Source organism: Trichoplusia ni, unplaced genomic scaffold (assembly GCF_003590095.1).
Source record: "Trichoplusia ni isolate ovarian cell line Hi5 unplaced genomic scaffold, tn1 tig00000111, whole genome shotgun sequence".
In the NCBI taxonomy this organism is placed as follows: domain Eukaryota; kingdom Metazoa; phylum Arthropoda; class Insecta; order Lepidoptera; family Noctuidae; genus Trichoplusia; species Trichoplusia ni.
Window position 1 is genome coordinate 1,013 of NW_020799983.1, and position 19,513 is coordinate 20,525.

General features: G+C 33.2%; 1 protein-coding gene across 1 annotated transcript; it reads left to right on the forward strand.

Moving 5' to 3' along the window:
- Nucleotides 1-9,961: 9,961 nt before the first annotated feature.
- LOC113506901 (protein cueball-like) lies at nucleotides 9,962-16,042 on the forward strand (the record flags this gene model as incomplete). Its single annotated transcript, XM_026889739.1, has 6 exons — nucleotides 9,962-10,358; nucleotides 10,444-11,100; nucleotides 11,267-11,476; nucleotides 11,792-11,998; nucleotides 12,709-12,817; nucleotides 14,689-16,042. Coding segments are annotated over 6 exons (1,589 nt in total), but the record flags the coding sequence as incomplete, so codon positions are not given.
- Nucleotides 16,043-19,513: the final 3,471 nt, after the last annotated feature.

Consider the following 19,513-nt stretch of genomic DNA (forward strand, 5'->3'; position numbering starts at 1 on the left):
TCACGGTAGCTTGCATTGCGTTCCCGTAATCCCAGGCACACGGAAAGGGTGAAGCACTCCGGTGGTTTTAGCCGGTAAGAGTCCGGGACACCTCTCCGCCTTCCCCAAAGTCCACGAGGATTTCCCTGGGCAAAAAAAAAGGTCAATCTTCCCAAAAGTGAGTATCGTAAGTATAGTAAATGACTACAAAATTCTACTTCTATTGAAATATCATACAATTATATTACAAAATATTGCCTTCTTTTTAGTCGATTGACAGTAAGTAAACGCCTCATGTCCTTATTTGAAGTATACATGTCTCTTTATCGATTGTCCCATGAATTACGTCAAGGCTTTCTATCTACCAACGAATAGTCGTAAAACTCGTAAAGCAGTCAGTCAGTAACGTTTTAGTACCGAATTCTAATGAGTTGCAACATGTTTGGAAGCAAAAATTTCCTGGTTATAATCCATTTTATCGATACGTATGTATGTGATAAGATTTAATCATTTTAAATATTATCTATTATTATTTTTAAAACAGTTTTCGTATTAAACAGTCAGATATGTTCAAAGATCAAAATAAAATGTGTTTACTGTAAATTTGCATTATGATATAGTCAATCAAAAAATTAATGGTGATAAAAAATCTATAAATCTTCTTTATGATCGGAATAAGGACAGAGTTAAGTGTTTTTACTGTAATGACTCAACCTGTACTTAGCAAAAGCTGTATAAATATATTATTAGATATGATATAATCATAAAACGTTTTAAAAGGCACTTATGATAATATACCAAACAACGTATAATCACGTGCAATATACTTTTTTATTTCTTAGATTGTTATCACAAAACGATAACGATTTGGGAATAGTTGTAATTTGCTGATACAATACAACGAGTGCTTATAATCACTGAAGCTTTATCAAAGTAAATAGGTTTAATCTTATTTTGCAAACCTGATGGATGGCGATAAATATGACATAGTAATGTTTCACATGCACCTGTATGAGGAAGATTATTTTGGATTCCAGGAAATGATAATTCAATGAATCATAAATATGGTTGTTTATTAAGTTAAAATCTTCGTGCTTTAGGCGGTGAAGATCTTTTCAAAGCATGCAGCTTACAAACTGCACGGATAGCCGAGTGGATGAGTCTGAACGCCTGAGTGTTGAGTGTCGCTGTTTCGATTCTTGCGTAGGACAAGCGTTGACCGTTTGTGCGATCCACGAATGCACCCTCCTTGAATCAAGGACTAAATTCCCTAGAGCCGGAGTCAATAAAAAGCTCCTGCCTCATCATCAACGCACGAGGCACGACCTTAAGTTACTTATAAGTGCTCACGTTGTTATTTAACATTGTACTTAATCCATGAACACAATATCAAGATCTACAACTCAAACGGCACAAAACTCTCCCAATTTATGTTTTCCATAAATCTCCTACTTAGCCCGCTTCACGCCTCATCCAGACCTGAAATCTCTTAGAACTCCCAAAAGTAATGGTTTGATAAAACTCAAGGACACAGATCAATGGCCAAATATTGTAATGAAATATATCTATTTTCGAATCGCGAACCATTTTACTTAAAACTCGATCGGGACGCATAAGTACCGTTATTTGTTGTGTATCACGTTTTCTTGGCACGCCGAATAAAATACTCAACGATTCTGTTGACGCTTGGACTTGGCCTCATTTAATTGATTTTAAGAATAATACAATGGCCGTGGGTTGACGGGAGCAAGAACTATAGGTTCGGAAACGATTATAGCAAACTGCAATGGCTTCTAAGAATCAGTTTGTGATCTAAGGTTGCGTTTTTCTGTCGCGTCAGTCTGATGGATCTCTTCGTCATTTACTTGATTGAACGGCCATTTAATGGTATAATGAGCATCTGTGGTAAGTTTCTTAAGGTTTGTCACGTATTCGCATTTATTGGATTTTCTCTCGCAGACCTACATTTTCTCCGGTTAAGTAGTTTCTTTAAATATACACTTAGCTGCGGTACTCATTGTTGGCCGTAGTGTGACTAAATTTTATGATTACTTTATGAAATATTTTTTGTTTGGAATCGTAAATCATTTTAAACTCCACGATTAAAGCTGGTATTAATCGAATTAGTGTTAAGCAAGACCTTATAGGTCTTATATTTTTTAAGTTTGAGGATCACAACTTGTTACTGACCAGTCTTCAAAGGTTAGCGTTTATTCAACATACGAGAAACTATTCGATTACCTGCTTTGATGTAGACTGGACGGTTATGAATAGATAATTGATTAAGGACCAGGGTTTATACTATCAAAGGCAGTTGAGATCCACTTCCAACCATCATGGAATGATAAATTCCACTTCATCATGCGATTATTCTATCAACATAGTTAACTCGTAAGTTTGTTACAGTATATACGTTAACACAGCAGGAAGGATTAATTGTAGTTTTATTTTGAAAATACTATAATTACCTCATTTGTTAGTCAATTGGCTATTTGATAATCCTTAACGTACATAAAACGAAAAACTACAGGAACTGCATATGCATTTAAAAAACAGAATGCGCAATTCGTTTTATATGTACCAAAAAGACTTTGGACTTCCCATAAAATATTTCTACATATATCTCAGCGTAATTAACAGTTTTTAACTATGTCCGGTTGTCCAGTATGTCATGTATATAGATCTTTTAATACGGAATGTGTATTGAACAGTTCCGCGACGCTGTATAATTTATTATAATAGCCTCTTATTACCAGGCTTGATAGATCAATCAATCGATTGCTGTTATTTTAAATCAATATATTTACTATGGCTTTAATATATGGCAGTAACACAGTTTTGTATTACAGGGCCCCAATTCTGCTATTTACAACGGCCGATGAATGAATGAAATTTGGCTTAAAATTTTCGTATTCTCTTAAGCATTTTTCTACACAATAATTGGAAATTCAGCGTAGGACAGTATTCTCAAGGTCAATACAGTTAACTTTCAATTATTGTAATGGCAAAATGCTTAAGAGAATAGGAATAATTTCAAATTTAATCCAATTGCCATTCACTCATCGGGCATTGTAAAATAGCAGTATCGGGGCCTAGTTCTGTTGTTACAAAAGAAGTTGCTAATTCACTCACATTAATTCAAAATAAATTTGTATGTACTCATAATTCAAACTCTGTCACCCAACATCAAATTTATGACAGTAACAACGGTTGTTCACTCTCTATTATTAAGTATTTTTACATCATGTGTGAAAATTTCACCTATCACAGTTCATGAGATATATTTGATGACGGACGGACAGCGGAGCCTCAGTAATAGGGTTCTGTTTTTACCGTTTGTGTACGGAAACCCTAAAAAATAAGTCATATAATTTCAATTACGGAAACCTAACTTCCTGCTAAATACGTTTTAATACACTATTTACAATACATTCATGAAATGGATAATAAATTGTGTATAGAATTATTTCCTCCTTGGTTGGTGATAAGCTAGGAACGTTACCATGAATCCGTATGTAAGTAAAATGTTATCGGTATATTAAAAGGTGCGGCTACAACAAATAATTGATCTTTATATTGATATTAAATGAGTATTTTACTGTATAAAGCCTACTTTGTGAAATGATGAAAGATTTGACGGGCCTGTTGGTTTAGTGGTTAGTGACCCTGACTGCTATACCGGAGGTTGTGGGTTCGATTCCCACCCAGGACAAATGTTTGTGTGATGAGCACGATCATTTGTTCTGTGTCTGGGTGTAATTTATCTATATTATGTATGTATTTAGAACTACATATATAAGTATGTTTATCAGTTGTCTAGTACTCATAACACAAGCTCTGCTTATTTTGAGACTAGATGGCGTTGTGTGAATGTTGTCCAATATTATATATTATTATATTATTTCAGTAACTGTAATCAGCTATCGCCAATCCATAATCAATGTACATTCTTACTCTTAGATTATTAATATGAGCTATCCAGATTTTCAAAGAATATATAGAAAACCTAAAAGAAAATATACCAAATTTTCCCGTTTTATAAGAATAATTAAGTAAATATGTATATTTGAGCCGAACACGAAAATATTTTACAGTAGGTACCGTTCAATTGTTTTTGTTTCCTTATTTATATTTGACACTAGCACAAAAACGTCTTCTGATCGTATTTGTGTTAGCTTGATTTAATTTTTATTATTATTTTTTATAGTGTTCGTTGAAATCTTCATCCCGTTAGTGGGATCAACACTTTTAATATATTTTTTTACTTCAACTGAATTCTTTTTTTCCTGTTGTTTTTACTTATAAGAACACAAGTATTATACTCAGTAATTCATCATTAACAGTAAATAATAAATAAGGTTAATTGTTGTACGAGTACCCTACATACAAGTTAAAATAATATTTACTATGTTATTATCAATTTAATTAATTGTTTTCTTTTTATAACTTCAGTAAGTAACCGGCAGTAAACCTATCATTTCTCTGAAACCAGCTTTCAAGGAAGAGATCACTTTTGTAATCAATTGTCTTGGATATACCGTCAACCGGAAAACATGTGTGTTTGACTTTTCTGTTTATCTGCTAAATATAAACTTAACCACAAACCATGAGGCAAGAATTCAGTTGTAATATTACATGCAAAAATCAAACTTATCAGCATTTAAATACGGCTGATTTTTAATATAAAATAGTAAGGTATGTACCAAGTCAAAATTGCCTTTATTTTCTGCGAAATATATAAGACTGTTCTTAGTTCTTGAGTTATTAAGATATTTTATGTTTGATTGTACATGTATCACGTAGTGTAATTAGCCATAATTAAAGAGATTTGAAATTAATGAGACGTTTATATTATGTAAATCAAAACCATAATTTCATCATTCAAAACTCAGATCATAATATCTACAAGATCTACTTAGTTTCGGCGAAATAATAACATTATTTGCCGTATTTTTACGTTTTCAAAAATGATATTATCGTAAGCTTGATTGATTCCGTTCTTGAGCTATGTATAATTCATCACGATTAATTCAGATTGTAATATTTTTAATTTAATTTGAAGACCTTAATATATATGACCTAAATATTGAAAATTTAATTATTTTTTTTATTGATTTCAGCTAAAATTCAGTACCAAGACTGATTGGCAACAAACATATGTTACTTATAATAATATCGCGATTAACAAAGACAACGTGATGACGTCGTTCAATTAAAAAATCATATGACTTGCGTATTTTCTACATAAATAGCCTTTTGTTAATTAATTTACTCAACTGTTACCATTTTCTTTTACTAAACAAGTATTAATGTTTATTACTTTTATAACATGTTAGTAACATTCAGTGTGGTTGCTAATTATATTTTTATATGACAAGTAATTTCAAAATAATACCCACTAATTAATTTAATAGTATTAGGGATTATGATAACCCTATATGCATGATATACGTGTTAATAATATTTTCTCCATTCTCTTCTTTGCCTGAAGTGTGTTACGAAACCGACGGTAGGCGAAATTGACATGCAGTTGTCAGGATTCTACATTGACTGCTACAACCAATGTCCCGTTTTGAATTAAGGAATAAAGGGTCTCGTTACTTATACAACTATTTCATTTAAAGTACCTACAACAGAGTTAATTGGTGGCTTTATAGAGGATTGACGACGAATATGCGAAATCAGTATCGGACTTTTCGTTTAGACCTTACTTAGGATATTGTCGGTCTTTTTTCTTAGGCCTTTTTGTAGACAATCTACATCAATCTGAGTGTCTAAAGTGGCCAACAAATAAGATTTCATGTCGATCTGAAGGTACAATTGTTTTTTTAGTTCCATATTGAACAAGACTGGCGCCGACTACTGTTTAAACAGATGGCATTGATTTTTTAAATCGCTACAGTGGTTAAATATTTTGTGATTGTTTCCTACCATGAATTACAATTGCTACTTAAATAAACGATGTGGTACAACATCAGTTATTAACAGTAGATGGTACGCTCCAACACTGCGCGGATAGTTCAGTGGTGAACATCATGCCAAACCCAATGTGCGCAACGTGTCGCGGGTTCTATCCCCGAGTACGGCAAGCATTTATGTGATCCACGAATGTTTGTTCTGATCCTAAACGTCTTTATGCATTCAATGTTTCTGTAACTTTCCCCGCGACGCCAAGATAAATATTATACTGGAGCCGTTTTAAATTATAAAAACGGCAATATTAGTCTAGACTTGATACTTAAAAATAAAATAACTACATCATACCTTGACATAGTAAATATCTACAAATCACCTAGATTCTGTAGACCTTGCGAAAAAAATTTGATGCTAGCATTCAGCACAAATAAAAAATCATACCTAAATGTGATTTCATTGTAATTGATTTTACTAAACCATTTTCTTACAGAAACAAACTTTTAAATAAACTGCAAAAATAATTAATCTGTATCATAAATACAAAGTGACATGTATCGTTAGTAATAAATAATACCTATTACATAGTAGCATATTTCGTGACATTGCGCATGACATTGACGTTTCATACCCCACAAGTATGCGCAAGCGCAGACATGAGAAAACACTAAATAGAGTAAATAAAGCACCTTGCTTCTCAGATATAACCGCTGATAATTTATACTAGGAGGAATTTAACGTATTGATAAACATAAATACAAGAATCATTCTGTATCATGCTGTTTAATATCCTGAAATTATACAACACTGTTTAATCTACGCCATTATGCACTGTAGTTACGCTAACACGATAGAATTTCAAGCTTCCTGTAATTTGACAGTCGGGTTGTTAATAGATCAAATACAATAGTTGAAGTGCTACCGGCTTTAGAGATAAAGTATGGTAACTCGTGATACGGGGAAACATAAATATTTATAAGTCGTTTGAATGTGACGTCACTATCCGCCACATAGTTTAGTATGCGCCTACGCAAGCGACATGCATCGTACGCACTCCGCGCTGTTTACACTCCGGACACTCGATCTGTTGGGCCCAGCAAGTTCCAGTGAAATGATCAGCAAAACATCTTCGTCTTGAAACATCTAATTTAAAAGTAGCAAATCACTTTTAACCTTCAAGTAGGTAAATAAAATAACATGCGGTCAATTTTGGGGCAACAACAGTCACGTACGGCAATGTAGATTACGCAATAAGATTTAAAGTTTTAAACATAGACATTGGACTTGCAACGATAAAGAAATAAAATTAAAGATGATTCTACATTTTATTTGTACCTAGATAGCTAGGTCATCAATATAAACAACTGGAATATCATGATGATTAGATGCGAAATAATTTAGGGATTGAAAACAATTAATCTACTAGATCAACCCTACAAATGCTTCGAGAATTCATTGCAAAAAGTTGAATTGGACATTACTAGATGACTTTTTTTTAATCTTTATTTATATTTAAGGGGTTTTTATCCACACGGATACGTCAACCCCATTGTATCTTATACTAAATTTACTTACACGCTACTGAAAAGGGAATCACTGATTACATACTCGAACCAGACCACATATTCGTTTAGTAATTACTTGATGACTTATTGGCAAATTTTTGAGATTGCTTTGTATCTCAATACAATATTATCAGTCCTATGGAAATAAGACTGTTATAGTAACTTACTTTTAAGACGGTAGTGACGCAACGTTACATAAACCCCATACATCAAAATTGGCTTCAGTATTCAATTGTATTAAGAAAATGAAAACATAAATATATGGGAAGCGAAAAGAGAAAAAGAAAGCTGAAGAGGTAATCGTTTTAAATTCTAGTAGTTTTGAATAAAATCATTAAATACTCTCTGTCACCTTAATGGTGATAAAATGAATTATCTAATAAGAACCTGCCCACCCGCAGTGCAAGAACATGCAGCATACGGTTTTATGGCACTCGTTTAAATTATTTGCATTGTTTACCATACTAAACAATACTTAATAAAATATTATTACAGCTCATTCTTCGTCTTTTCCACGACCGTATTGACTTTTAGATTACCTACTTTAATGAATATCAGAAGTTCAGGTTCATTGTGTGTGTGGAGTCGAAATTAAATAAAAAAAACTTCTTGACTTGATACGGTACATCAATAATTGTTAGATAGATTTTCTTAGAAGGTCAATAATTTGATAAAACTAATGTGATTTCCCTGAAATCGAGATTAATAAGAGTCATAAAAAAACCATAAAGTATAAAAATAGTCATTCCAACGTTTTATGGAAAATATTTCAAATATACTCGACTATTTATCATTCTGTCATATTGACAACAAGGAACTTAATTATATTTGAAGTACAGGAGACAACGCACCAACGATTAAATCAATAGCAAAAATGTACCCTAGCCACTTGCAATAAAACGAAATATAGTCTAACAACAAAATATTACTATAACGTATTAGCATTCCGGTATGCCTGAACTGTGACATCGATCATTAAGATTGCCGTGGTATTGAAGCGATAAGCGGAATCAATAGACAATCAGCAAATTAATGTGACTTAGGGCCAATTTTTCAATCGCCAGATAACTTTTATTCGATGAATATATTTGACGTTTTGACAGCTTTTGTATAGAAAATATGTCAAACGGCCATATTTATTCCTCAGATAAAAGTTATCTGACGATTGAAAAATCGGCTCTAAATGAAAAGGGAAAGACAAAATCCATACTGATTTTATGGAGTTTCTTGGCGGTTCTTCTCCAAAGGAATGAAATTTGGAAGCGTGCAACTCGAGTCATTACTATGACGTTTTGAAATTACTGAAAAACGGCCTATTCGTTATGAAAACTTTTGATTTTGAATTTGTTTACTCTCTCTGTTTTAAAGTTAGCTGAAGTCATAGGGCTCTATAAAAGGTAAAAGAGTATTTATTGTCTGGACACATTCGTGCGAGCAAACCTGATGGGCAAAGCTAGTTATTATTTCATAGTGAGTTGCAGAATAGCTGGTAACAAAATGGATACCTATGTGTAAAAAAAAATATTTTCGAATCACTTTTTGCCTTTTTGCGTGTTATTCGTAGATTTTTATAAATGCATGGCGTCCAGTAATTTGAACTTATTATTCAAGGTTCGACAATTTTGCTAATACATATACCATTTTTTGCACTTGTTATAATATTTTCGTTTTAAGCAAGTACATTCGTTTTCCTGAACTCTTCATTCGTGATACATTCGTAAACAAGTTTATATTTTTTCGTAGAGACTATAAAATTGATCGTATTTATTTGACATCAGAAAAACAAGCTTCATTTTAAGGTTAAAAAAAATAGGAAGAAATCTTTCAATCTTATCAACTAGCTTCTGCATTTTGATTAGCGTTTTAAACATTGAAAGTACTAGCACTTCAAATGAAATCCTTATAAGCCAAACACTTTAGATGTCGTTACTTTGGGAACGAGAAGTTAAGAAACGATTTGTTATCTAGTCTGAGTCACAAGCGCTCTGTGCTAGCTAGACGCTGTTGTTATGTAAGATGTAACTAACCTCCGCAATCACCTGGTGTTTTAGTCACGCGACCACACCAGCACAGCGACAGCGCTGCCAAACTATGCGAAAATTGGCACTTGCAATAATGACATTATGTAACTCATTTTTTGCATTCGGCGATGTTTCTTTATCTTTCCATAATAAATAGATTTTGACTATAATTAGTTTTGATAATCATAAAATATTCCACATCTCTCACACAACGCCATCTAGTCCTAAACTAAGCAAAGCTTGTATTATGAGAACTAGACAACTGATAAACGTATTACTAAATACATACGTAATATAGAAATTTTACACCCAGAAAAAGATAAAAAGTTCGTGCTCATGACACAGGATAAATGGTCCTGAGTAGGAATAGAACCCACGACTTCCATCCTAGGAGTCAGGGTCGCTAACCACTCGACGAACAGGCCAGTCTTATATTTTAACTAAATAATTGAAAATTCTAAATAATCTTTACTTTTGTTACAGACATTGCCGTGACTACAGGCGAACAACTAGAGTTTTACAGCAACAATACCAAAATACGCAATGAGGGGGTTCGGTTCCGCGACCTCACAGCTCTAGCCTACGATGCAGTGCACAACATGCTGCTGTTTGTCGACAAACAGAGCGACAACGCTTCAATATTTAGCTTTAACTTAGGAACCAAGAAATACCGATCGCTAGTCAGAAGGAGATCGGACGAAAACATTCAAGATCTTACCTTCGACCCAGTGGAAGGGAAGCTCTTCTGGACCGACACCAATGAAAGAAGCATATTTTGGATTTCAATGAAACCCGGCTCCAAAAACAATGATTACGGAAACCTTTTAATCAAGATGGATGATGAAATTCCAAGAGCCATAGCCGTTGATAGCTGTAGAGGGTACGTTGCTCATAATATTTTCGAAACTAGCAAAAGTGCAGCTATATAAGCTTCTTTATTTTTGACTCTGATTTCCAAATTGCAGGTATATTTACTGGACCAATATTAACGTTACGAAACCCACGATAGAAAGGGCTCGGTTGGATGGCACCAATCGCGAGGTTGTGATAGATACTAATATCTATATGCCTGTCAGTCTAGCTATTGACCAGCAGACGAAGCAAATTTACTGGGCCGACGATAAGGAAGGCATTCACTACTCAATAGAAACTGCAGATTTGGATGGAAAGAACAGGAGAACGTTGATGGTTGGTACACATCATCAACCATACGCACTGACTGTGTCAAAAGATTCTATCTACTGGGTGGATTGGGGTTACAGATCAGTTTGGCAACTACCGAAGAATCCACCAATGTATTCTGAACCCGAAGAGATCAAAGCTTTCAACAACGAGTTGCCTTTCGGAGTTGTCGCTAACTATCAAATTGAGGATCAAACCCACGGCAACCCCGAGTGCGAAAACCTGTCAAGTCTATCTCAAAACAACTCTGTGATCAACGATACTTTCTACATTCCCACGGACGTCGGTTTATTCTGTGTCCATGGTATCAAAGTGAGTGGGAAACCTCTCTGTAATTGCACGGTGGGGTACACCGGCGAGAGATGCGACATCTCCGTCTGTCAAAACTATTGCTTCCAAGGAGACTGCAGTCTGACTAGTGATGGACAGCCTACATGCAAGTATGTATGCTTCAAATTATTTATTTGGTAAAATTTTGAAGCAGTTCATTTTGCAAATTATTTCGTAAACAATTTTATTCAACGAGACCTTCCGGTCCTCAAATCCTAAGTATATCATTACAAAACAAATGCGCTTATATATGATACTTATATTATTTTTCTGCAGTTGTAACAATGGCTACTCCGGCAATAGATGTGAAGTGAACGTCTGCACCGGATACTGTCTAAACAACGGCATTTGCTCACTGAATGAGAAAAGCCAACCAACCTGCCAGTGTTTAGGAGGAGATCATGAGGGCGAGAGATGTCAGACTCTCATCGTTTTGACGACGACGACTGAGGCACCACCCAAAACTGAGACCAACCAAAGTTGCAAGTAAGTGGAGTTTTATTACGTATTTTAGAAGTAGCGATGGAAAATTTTATTTCTTGGACTAACTCTGCCTGTTTGCCTATTTAATATAAGGATTGAAGAATAAATCATAGCGAAAAACAGTTCGTCATATACGTATAATCTTGTTAAGCTTTGGATAATTTTTTTACATCCGTTGGCAAATGTTTTATTTCTACTATAAAAAGGGCCTTTCGTTTCTAGCACTTGGAATTAAAGTTTATATCTATCACATTTTTTAAACTGTGGGTAATTTGTAGTCAACTAAAGAAGCTTTCTGCGTAATTTCTTTATTTTCAGTTGTTCGGATAGCCAAATAATCAATTATCAACCAATGACGCTGTCCCCTGAGGCCTATCCAAACAGCGAAACCATAATAGAGGGATGTTCATCCTGGGATCCAGTTAGAGACCCCGTGATCGTGGTGCTAGGAATACTATGTGGACTGCTGTGCTTAGCCTGTGCCGTGCTTATCACCAAAAATCTACAGTTGAGGAGAAGGCCAAGGTATGTTATAGTAAAGGATCTAGGCTAAAATGCGAGAAATATCTAGCAGAATAATATAAGTCAAGTAGTTATTATCAATTTCAACATGGAATTTTCTATTAATAATTATATTATTACATGGTTCATTTAATAAACCCCTAATGTATGTTTTAGTTTTAGTAACTTTCGCTTTTGAAAGCATTTTGCCTAAAAGTATATTTTTGTAGAGTAAGGATGAAACTTCTAAACTTTTGTTAGTACTGTGAGGGTTGACGCACTATACTTACGTCACCATTAGTGTATGTGACGTGATAATTTAAATTCCACAATTCATTTTATCACCAAAAAAAATATCGTTGATTTAAAAACTTGCTCGTCAGTAGCAGCCTATGCAGCGTTATAATCCTGAAAATCATCTGCATACCTGTAAACTTCTTATAACCAAATTACCAATAAATAATGAATAATCCTTTATGAAAGACTTAATAATTCCAAGCTGCTTAAGGTCTTCCCTTCCAAGCTGATTTAAGTCTATATTTACGAATATAACACAGCAGTTAATTTAACACTAAGGTATTGTTTTTATGAATATGAAACGGTATTTTGAGACATGCGGCGAAGTTGTCAAGAGCCTTCGTATAACTCATGAAAATAAATTTACTTTGAAGGAGAGGTACAAATATAGGGGACGTCTTACTTTAGTAACACATTTCATTTTATATCCGTTTCAGGATTAAGAAGAGAATAATAGTAAACAAAAATGTAACGCCGATGACAGCGCGGCCCGACCAATGTGAGATCACCATTGAAAATTGCTGCAATATGAACATCTGTGAAACTGTAAGTACAACTCAAAATTGCCACATAAAAATATACAATTTAACATGAATCTTAGATAAATAAGGACCATTTTTGCTCGGCCAGAAGTAAATGCGCCGAAACTGTTTAAAAGCAAATATAAATTAAGTAAATATTTGCGGTATCAAATAATGCGACGACGTTTAATAAAGTTATTTAAATTGTTCCACCGTATCCTAGAACGAGTTTCGAATTAATTAATTTACGTGTGAAACAGATGTATTGATTATACATACATATTTACTGAAGGTTATATTATCTTATTACATAATTATAAAGCTACTTATTGCGTACCTGCTAGACGGCATGCAACGTATAAACATACTGATTGCAAAATCACTTTTGATCATGCAGCATGATTCTGCAAAACTAGACAACAGATAATAAATAAAAATAAAAAGAAGCATTTCATTAAAACTCTTACTTTACCGAAAAATTCTGATACAAAGAATCACTTGTTTAAATAACATTCGATCATTATTAACAAATGAATGTCAATAATATAGGTGTGTGTTTATTAAATACTGGCGTGTTGTTGACACACTTTCCATTTTGTATACACTTGTCACGTGGCGCTCAAACAAGACAACTCTTTATAGACAACTGTCATGGCGGATTTTTTTTTTAAACCATAGTTATTTTTTCAACTACATACTTCTGAATTCAAAAGGAATCGATAATAATATTAAAAAATGTAAAGAATTAGAGAGAAGATTATATCAATAATTTAATTCCTACGTAAATATCTAAACATTTTCCATAGTACGGTAAAAATCTAGATTTAGCTTTACTGCCCTATCATTATAAACTTAATGATATAACACTGACCTTACTATGTTTGTATTGGTCTACGTGTTCTTGTATTTAATAGAGTTTATGTTAGTCAATATCATAATACTTAGTTACAATTATAAGTAATAATTAATACAAAGTAACAGCAAGACATTTTCTTTATTTTTTATTTTCCGACCGTTTTAATGGATTTGACTTAAAGTCAAATCACTACATCAAAGTCAAATCATCATTATCCGACATTATAAAATTTTAAAATACTATCTTTCCTTAAATTAGACTAGATTTTTGGGTTCAAAGTTGAACTCCTAATCTCTTGAAACACAAAACCATGATAGCTATCACCTTCACTATCACAATATAGTAAATATGTCATTATATATCAAAACACGTGAAATGCATGCAGATAAATGAAGAGTTTTAGTACATGGTATTATCTCTTGTGAATTTCCTACTTTCATGTACCTACAGCGTGGTATCAACGACTTATTTGTGACCGTTATAAATATTAATGATAGCTTACCGATTAATTTGTTGTCTCAGTAAACTTTATGGATAAAATTACGGATATTAAAGAATAGTTTAAGTAAATAATCTATGTAACCAATGTTGACATCATTTATTCTTTTATTTTGAAGATAATCTTGATTTCTGCCTAATAGATACTAATGATATGATTGACGAAAATGATTTCCTTTCAAGATGGTCTTGTTAAAGTCATCACAAGGAAAAGTGCTAATGAATAATGAATATGTATCTTAGGAACAGATATTCTTTTATCTAGTTCAGATACAGATGCCTTCGCTAATAAGCTACGAATCTAAAAACTGTTCGGTTCATGTGTCAGTTCCAAAGTTTTAGGTACGCCAAATAAATAATGTGTATTAAACCAATGGACTGGCCAACTAGTACAATACCTTTTTAGGTTAGCTTAAACAAATATATAAGCCATAAAATCTTAAAACCGAGCAGAAAAACACAAGACCAAATAAAAATAAACTTAATTTCTATATAATTTGCGTTAAGTAATATTTGAAAATAAAAATAACATTTTCACACAGGTTGATTAAATAAATAACAGACGAGAGCCATAATTGAAGTTGCCTTCGACTTGTCACGACGTAGATAGTCCTCATCCACGGAGGACCGACCGAATCATGTGTAGCTGTAGATGATTGATCACATGTTAATGTGATCAATCATCTTGTGTAGTTGTAGTTTTGCCATGGACTCCTTTCGGCTTTCTCCGCTTCATGAAGCTAAATTAACTAATGTATTATGTATTAGGGCCCCTAGGAAAACCAGTGGTGTTTACACAAATACACTAGGTACTTAATATTGTTGTTTATTTGCAAATGTAAGCTAATGTATTGAAACTTGACGTCCAGTGAAGCTTTTAAAATGCTTTATTTCTATTTCTATTGTTGTTAAATTCATACTCAATCTTTTTATCACTTTAATGCCGTGACTACAGCTTTAAAAGTGAAAATAAGTTTCTAACTCAGTATTTTATTAGTGTTTTTTTTTCTGGCAGAGGTATTACAAGGTTTGAGTAGGCACCCAATATTATAAATAAATATATGTATGTATAATATATATGTATGTTTATTACATCTTTAATTTACGGTTTAATTTAAACTTTTCTAGCTGTTTTAACGGCATGCTTGTACTGTATCAAAAGATATTACATTATTTTGCTATCGACTCTGTGGTTAATGAAAAGTAATGAAAACTCTTTAATATTTTAATTCAAACGTATCTAATTTTGAATAATACCACATACTACGACCAAAACATTGTCATTTTCACGTCGTTTTAAAATTTCATATTTATTAATATTCTATTACTAACTTTGTGAACTTAATTTGTTTAAAAATCCTGCGGTACAAAAAATACTATTTGTTACAAATGATCGATTTATATCTACATATTGTGATTTCCTTTAAGTTCTTACAGATAACGAAATACGTTTATTTATTGAGATCGACCAACAATTTTCGGATCTAACCGGATTGTTAGTACCCCACGAAGGGGCCTTGCTCTGAGTTCACGGTTCTCATTTTCCAATCATTATTTTTTTAAAGTGCTTGACTTATAATTGTAATCTGACCAGTATCATAAAGTAAGACTTGCAATTGTGGAAGAGGGACCTTGTTCAAAGCCTTGTAGAGCGCCATCTAGCTTCCGCAACCGAAACAATCTTACTTTAAGAGACTACGAGTAAATCATGAAAATGTGTAGATAAATATCTTTCATTATGATGTTACTCAATGTTTATCATAATAGTAAAAGATGCTTCATTCTAAATAGTATCGTGTCGTAGATATTAAATTTGTTGTTGTACTTATTTTTATACGGAATATTGATAAATGTTGCATTTTTGTGTAGATTACAGATTAAATTCGCAGAATTAAATTTTGTTTTAATTACCAGTGTTAGATACTTGCTGCGCCTTATTTTTTGTTATCAAACCATAAAGCCTACCCTTTCCCTAGAACCTATAATTACCGCAATAAAAAGTATCGCAGTATCTACTAACGTAAGCTTATATAGACGGGCCTGTTGGTCTAGTGGTTAGTGACCCTGACTGCTATACCGGAGGTCGTGGGTTCGATTCCCACCCAGGACAAATGTTTGTGTGATGAGCACGGTCATTTGTTCTGTGTCTGGGTGTTATTTATCTATATTATGTATTTATTTAGAAATATATAAGTATGTTTATCAGTTGTCTAGTACTCATAATACAAGCTCTGCTTAGTTTGAGACTAGATGGCGTTGTGTGAATGTTGTCCAATATTATTATTATTATTATTATATGGTTACCCAAGACTTCAGTTATCTCTACACCTAATTTGACCAAGATCGGTCCAGCTGTTTAAAGTACACAAATATACACATGAATCATGAAATCGCGCCTTTATATTTGTCTTGTACCTAAATATTGTATTTTGGTTTCAACACGATGTCACAACATTTCGAAAAACGTTATTAAAACATGCATGAATCATTTTGCGCTTAGGCATGAGACTAATTTAAATTAAATTATTTCCTCAAATATTTTATGTATAACGTTTTAGTCCGAAGTGTCCGAAAAACAATGGTTATGAATTGCCTAAAATCAGTTGCAAAAAGTTTCAATTTAAACAATTATTACTACCTACGTAAAAGTATGAAATCACCATCGCAACATTCGAAACCGGCATTTCCGAATGTCGATAATTTATCAATGTAAATACTTAGCTGATAAATTGTTATCTGTATTGAGTATTAACAACACCATTCAGTAGGTATTTGTTATAAAGTTTATTTAATTTGAATTTATAATGCTGCAAATTCGACATACGAACAGTCTGAAGTCCGTCTATAATTAGATAAGGGATTCATATATTTTCGCGTATTTTATTTTATGTCACAATATGAAGAATGAATGTTCATGCGATGTGTCTTACAAATACTAGTTTGAATAACATAAAAACTAAACTTGTCAACAATAATTGTTCGAGCCCAAACTCAATAGGATTGCGTTGTTTTATTGCGGAGCTCCTGTGCTCAGCAACCAGCACCAGCAGCGGCGGCCTTACCCATTGCAAGGCTCCGGGCGGAAGGTCTTAACAAAATGATCAATTGCCCCGTTCGCTACCTCCTAAGGCCGCCACTGAGCACCAGCATCAGATATTGGCTTTATCCAGCAAATAAGTCTCGTATAATTACTCATTTCTAGCAAAATTTGAGCGTAATCGAAAACCGCAGTAGGTTAAATTCAACTTTCAGAATTTATTCCAGACAATGAATAGGTATGATTACGAACGAGTAGAATACGTAATCTCGACAAACAAAATATCGATGAATGCTAATACGATGCTACAAAGCTGCGATGCACGTTACAGTGAAACACCGTGTCTGCGAAGCCACTACACTTCGAAGCACGTTACCGCGATATATCTTCACTGCGATTCTACTAAGCTTGGATGCACGTATTAATGATGGTAAATTAATTGGTAGAAAACTATGAATGAAACAAATAATTCGTAGGGAAAACATATTTAGATGGCCTTGCGTATATGTGCTACATGAAGAAAAAACACATGAAAATTATTTGTTTCATTTATAGTTCTCTACCAATTAATTTACCTTTAGGGATGATTTTAAAAGACTATTTAAGACTCGTGACTTTCAATGAAGGAATTAATTACGTTTTTTACGAATATTTTCGAAGCCTGCAGTTTTATAGGTACTCACTTGTAACCCCAATTCATATCTTAGGGGATGAATTGTCATACCTCCTTATATTTTGTAAGAGGAATCATACAATTTAAATATAATTTAGGTCCTGTGTTGATCTGTCAGCCAGTCATCATCTCTAACTTAGAACCACCTAACAATTTACTAAAAACATGGAGGTAGAATAAAACATTCAATAAAATCAACTTGTGTATTTTTATAAACGTACAGTATTATTTTGCTTAAATGACTACTTATATCTAGTTCTATCAAACTCATAAGATTATTATAATTTCCTAAATTATTATAATACAACAAATATACACATATATGAAACGAGAACAAAAAATGTTTATATAATCTCATAATGTAGTTAGCAAATGTGAAAGAAACAGCCCAGGGCCCCGATTCTGCTACTTTACAATGAATAATAAATAAATAAATGCGGACAACATCACATACATTGTTCTGAACCCAAAGTAAGTTGCTGAAGCACTTGTGTTATGGAATTCAGATACAACGACGGTACCACAAACACCCAGACCCGAGACAATGTAGAAATGTGAATACATTGACTCGACCGGGGATCGAACCCGGGACCTCAGAGCTAGCGACACCTTGAAACCGGTGCGTACGCCACTCGACCACGGGAGTCGTCTGGAATGAATGAATGAATGACAAATGGATTAAATTTGAAATAACTCCTATTCTCGTTAGCATTTTGCCAATACAATAATTGGAATTTAATTGTATTGGCCTTGAGTGTACCATCCCGTTCTGAATTTCCAATTATTGTGTAGAAAAATACTTAAGAGAATACGAAAATTGTCGTTTAAAGCCAAATTTCATTGATTCATCGGCCATTGTAAATAGTAGAATTGGGGGCCAGTAAAAGGTTGATAACTTGTGGATCCTCGTAGATAATAATGTGAAACTAAGTAAACAACAATTTAACAAAAATATGAATTAACAAAGTATTATCTAAATTAAAATCTTAATAAAATGTAATTGTTAAACACTAAATGCATGGTTAACTCTAAACTCCAACCCAGAATCATAAGTAAAATAAAAGAATTTCGGTAACAGTTATAATCCGGAATTAAGAACAACATCAAAAATCATTAAACTGTGTCAACCTTAAAAGATAGACTTATACTGTTAAGGACTCTAACGTCGTCCTTTTTTTTAATTGCTGCTCTATAATTAGTATAATTACCCTTCCTCAATAAATGAGCTATCTATAATTGCATTTAAATAATTTTTGAAATCCGATCAGTAGTTTTTGAGATTAAGATGTACCGAACCGAATATAGAATTCCTAAGTTCTCCTAACGGCATTTTTTTCGCACCAACACCTAATTATCATTATTGGTAAATTCGCACAGCTAACGCTTAGCTGCGAACACCTTGCATTAATTTATTAAATTTCCTATACAGATTTAATTTTATTTCTTTATTTTCTACTTTTTTAAGACCTTCAAGTATTAACCCAAAGTCTCCGTTGTATTCGGGCTCACAGTGTGATGGTAGGAGATGCATAACTAGTAAATATATTTCTGGTTTATCAAACTCCATTAATCCTAAACATATCAAAATCATAAACGCATCTCTATGACTGTAAATATCAAATTTGTATATCAACTTGTGTATTTTGTTAATTATCAT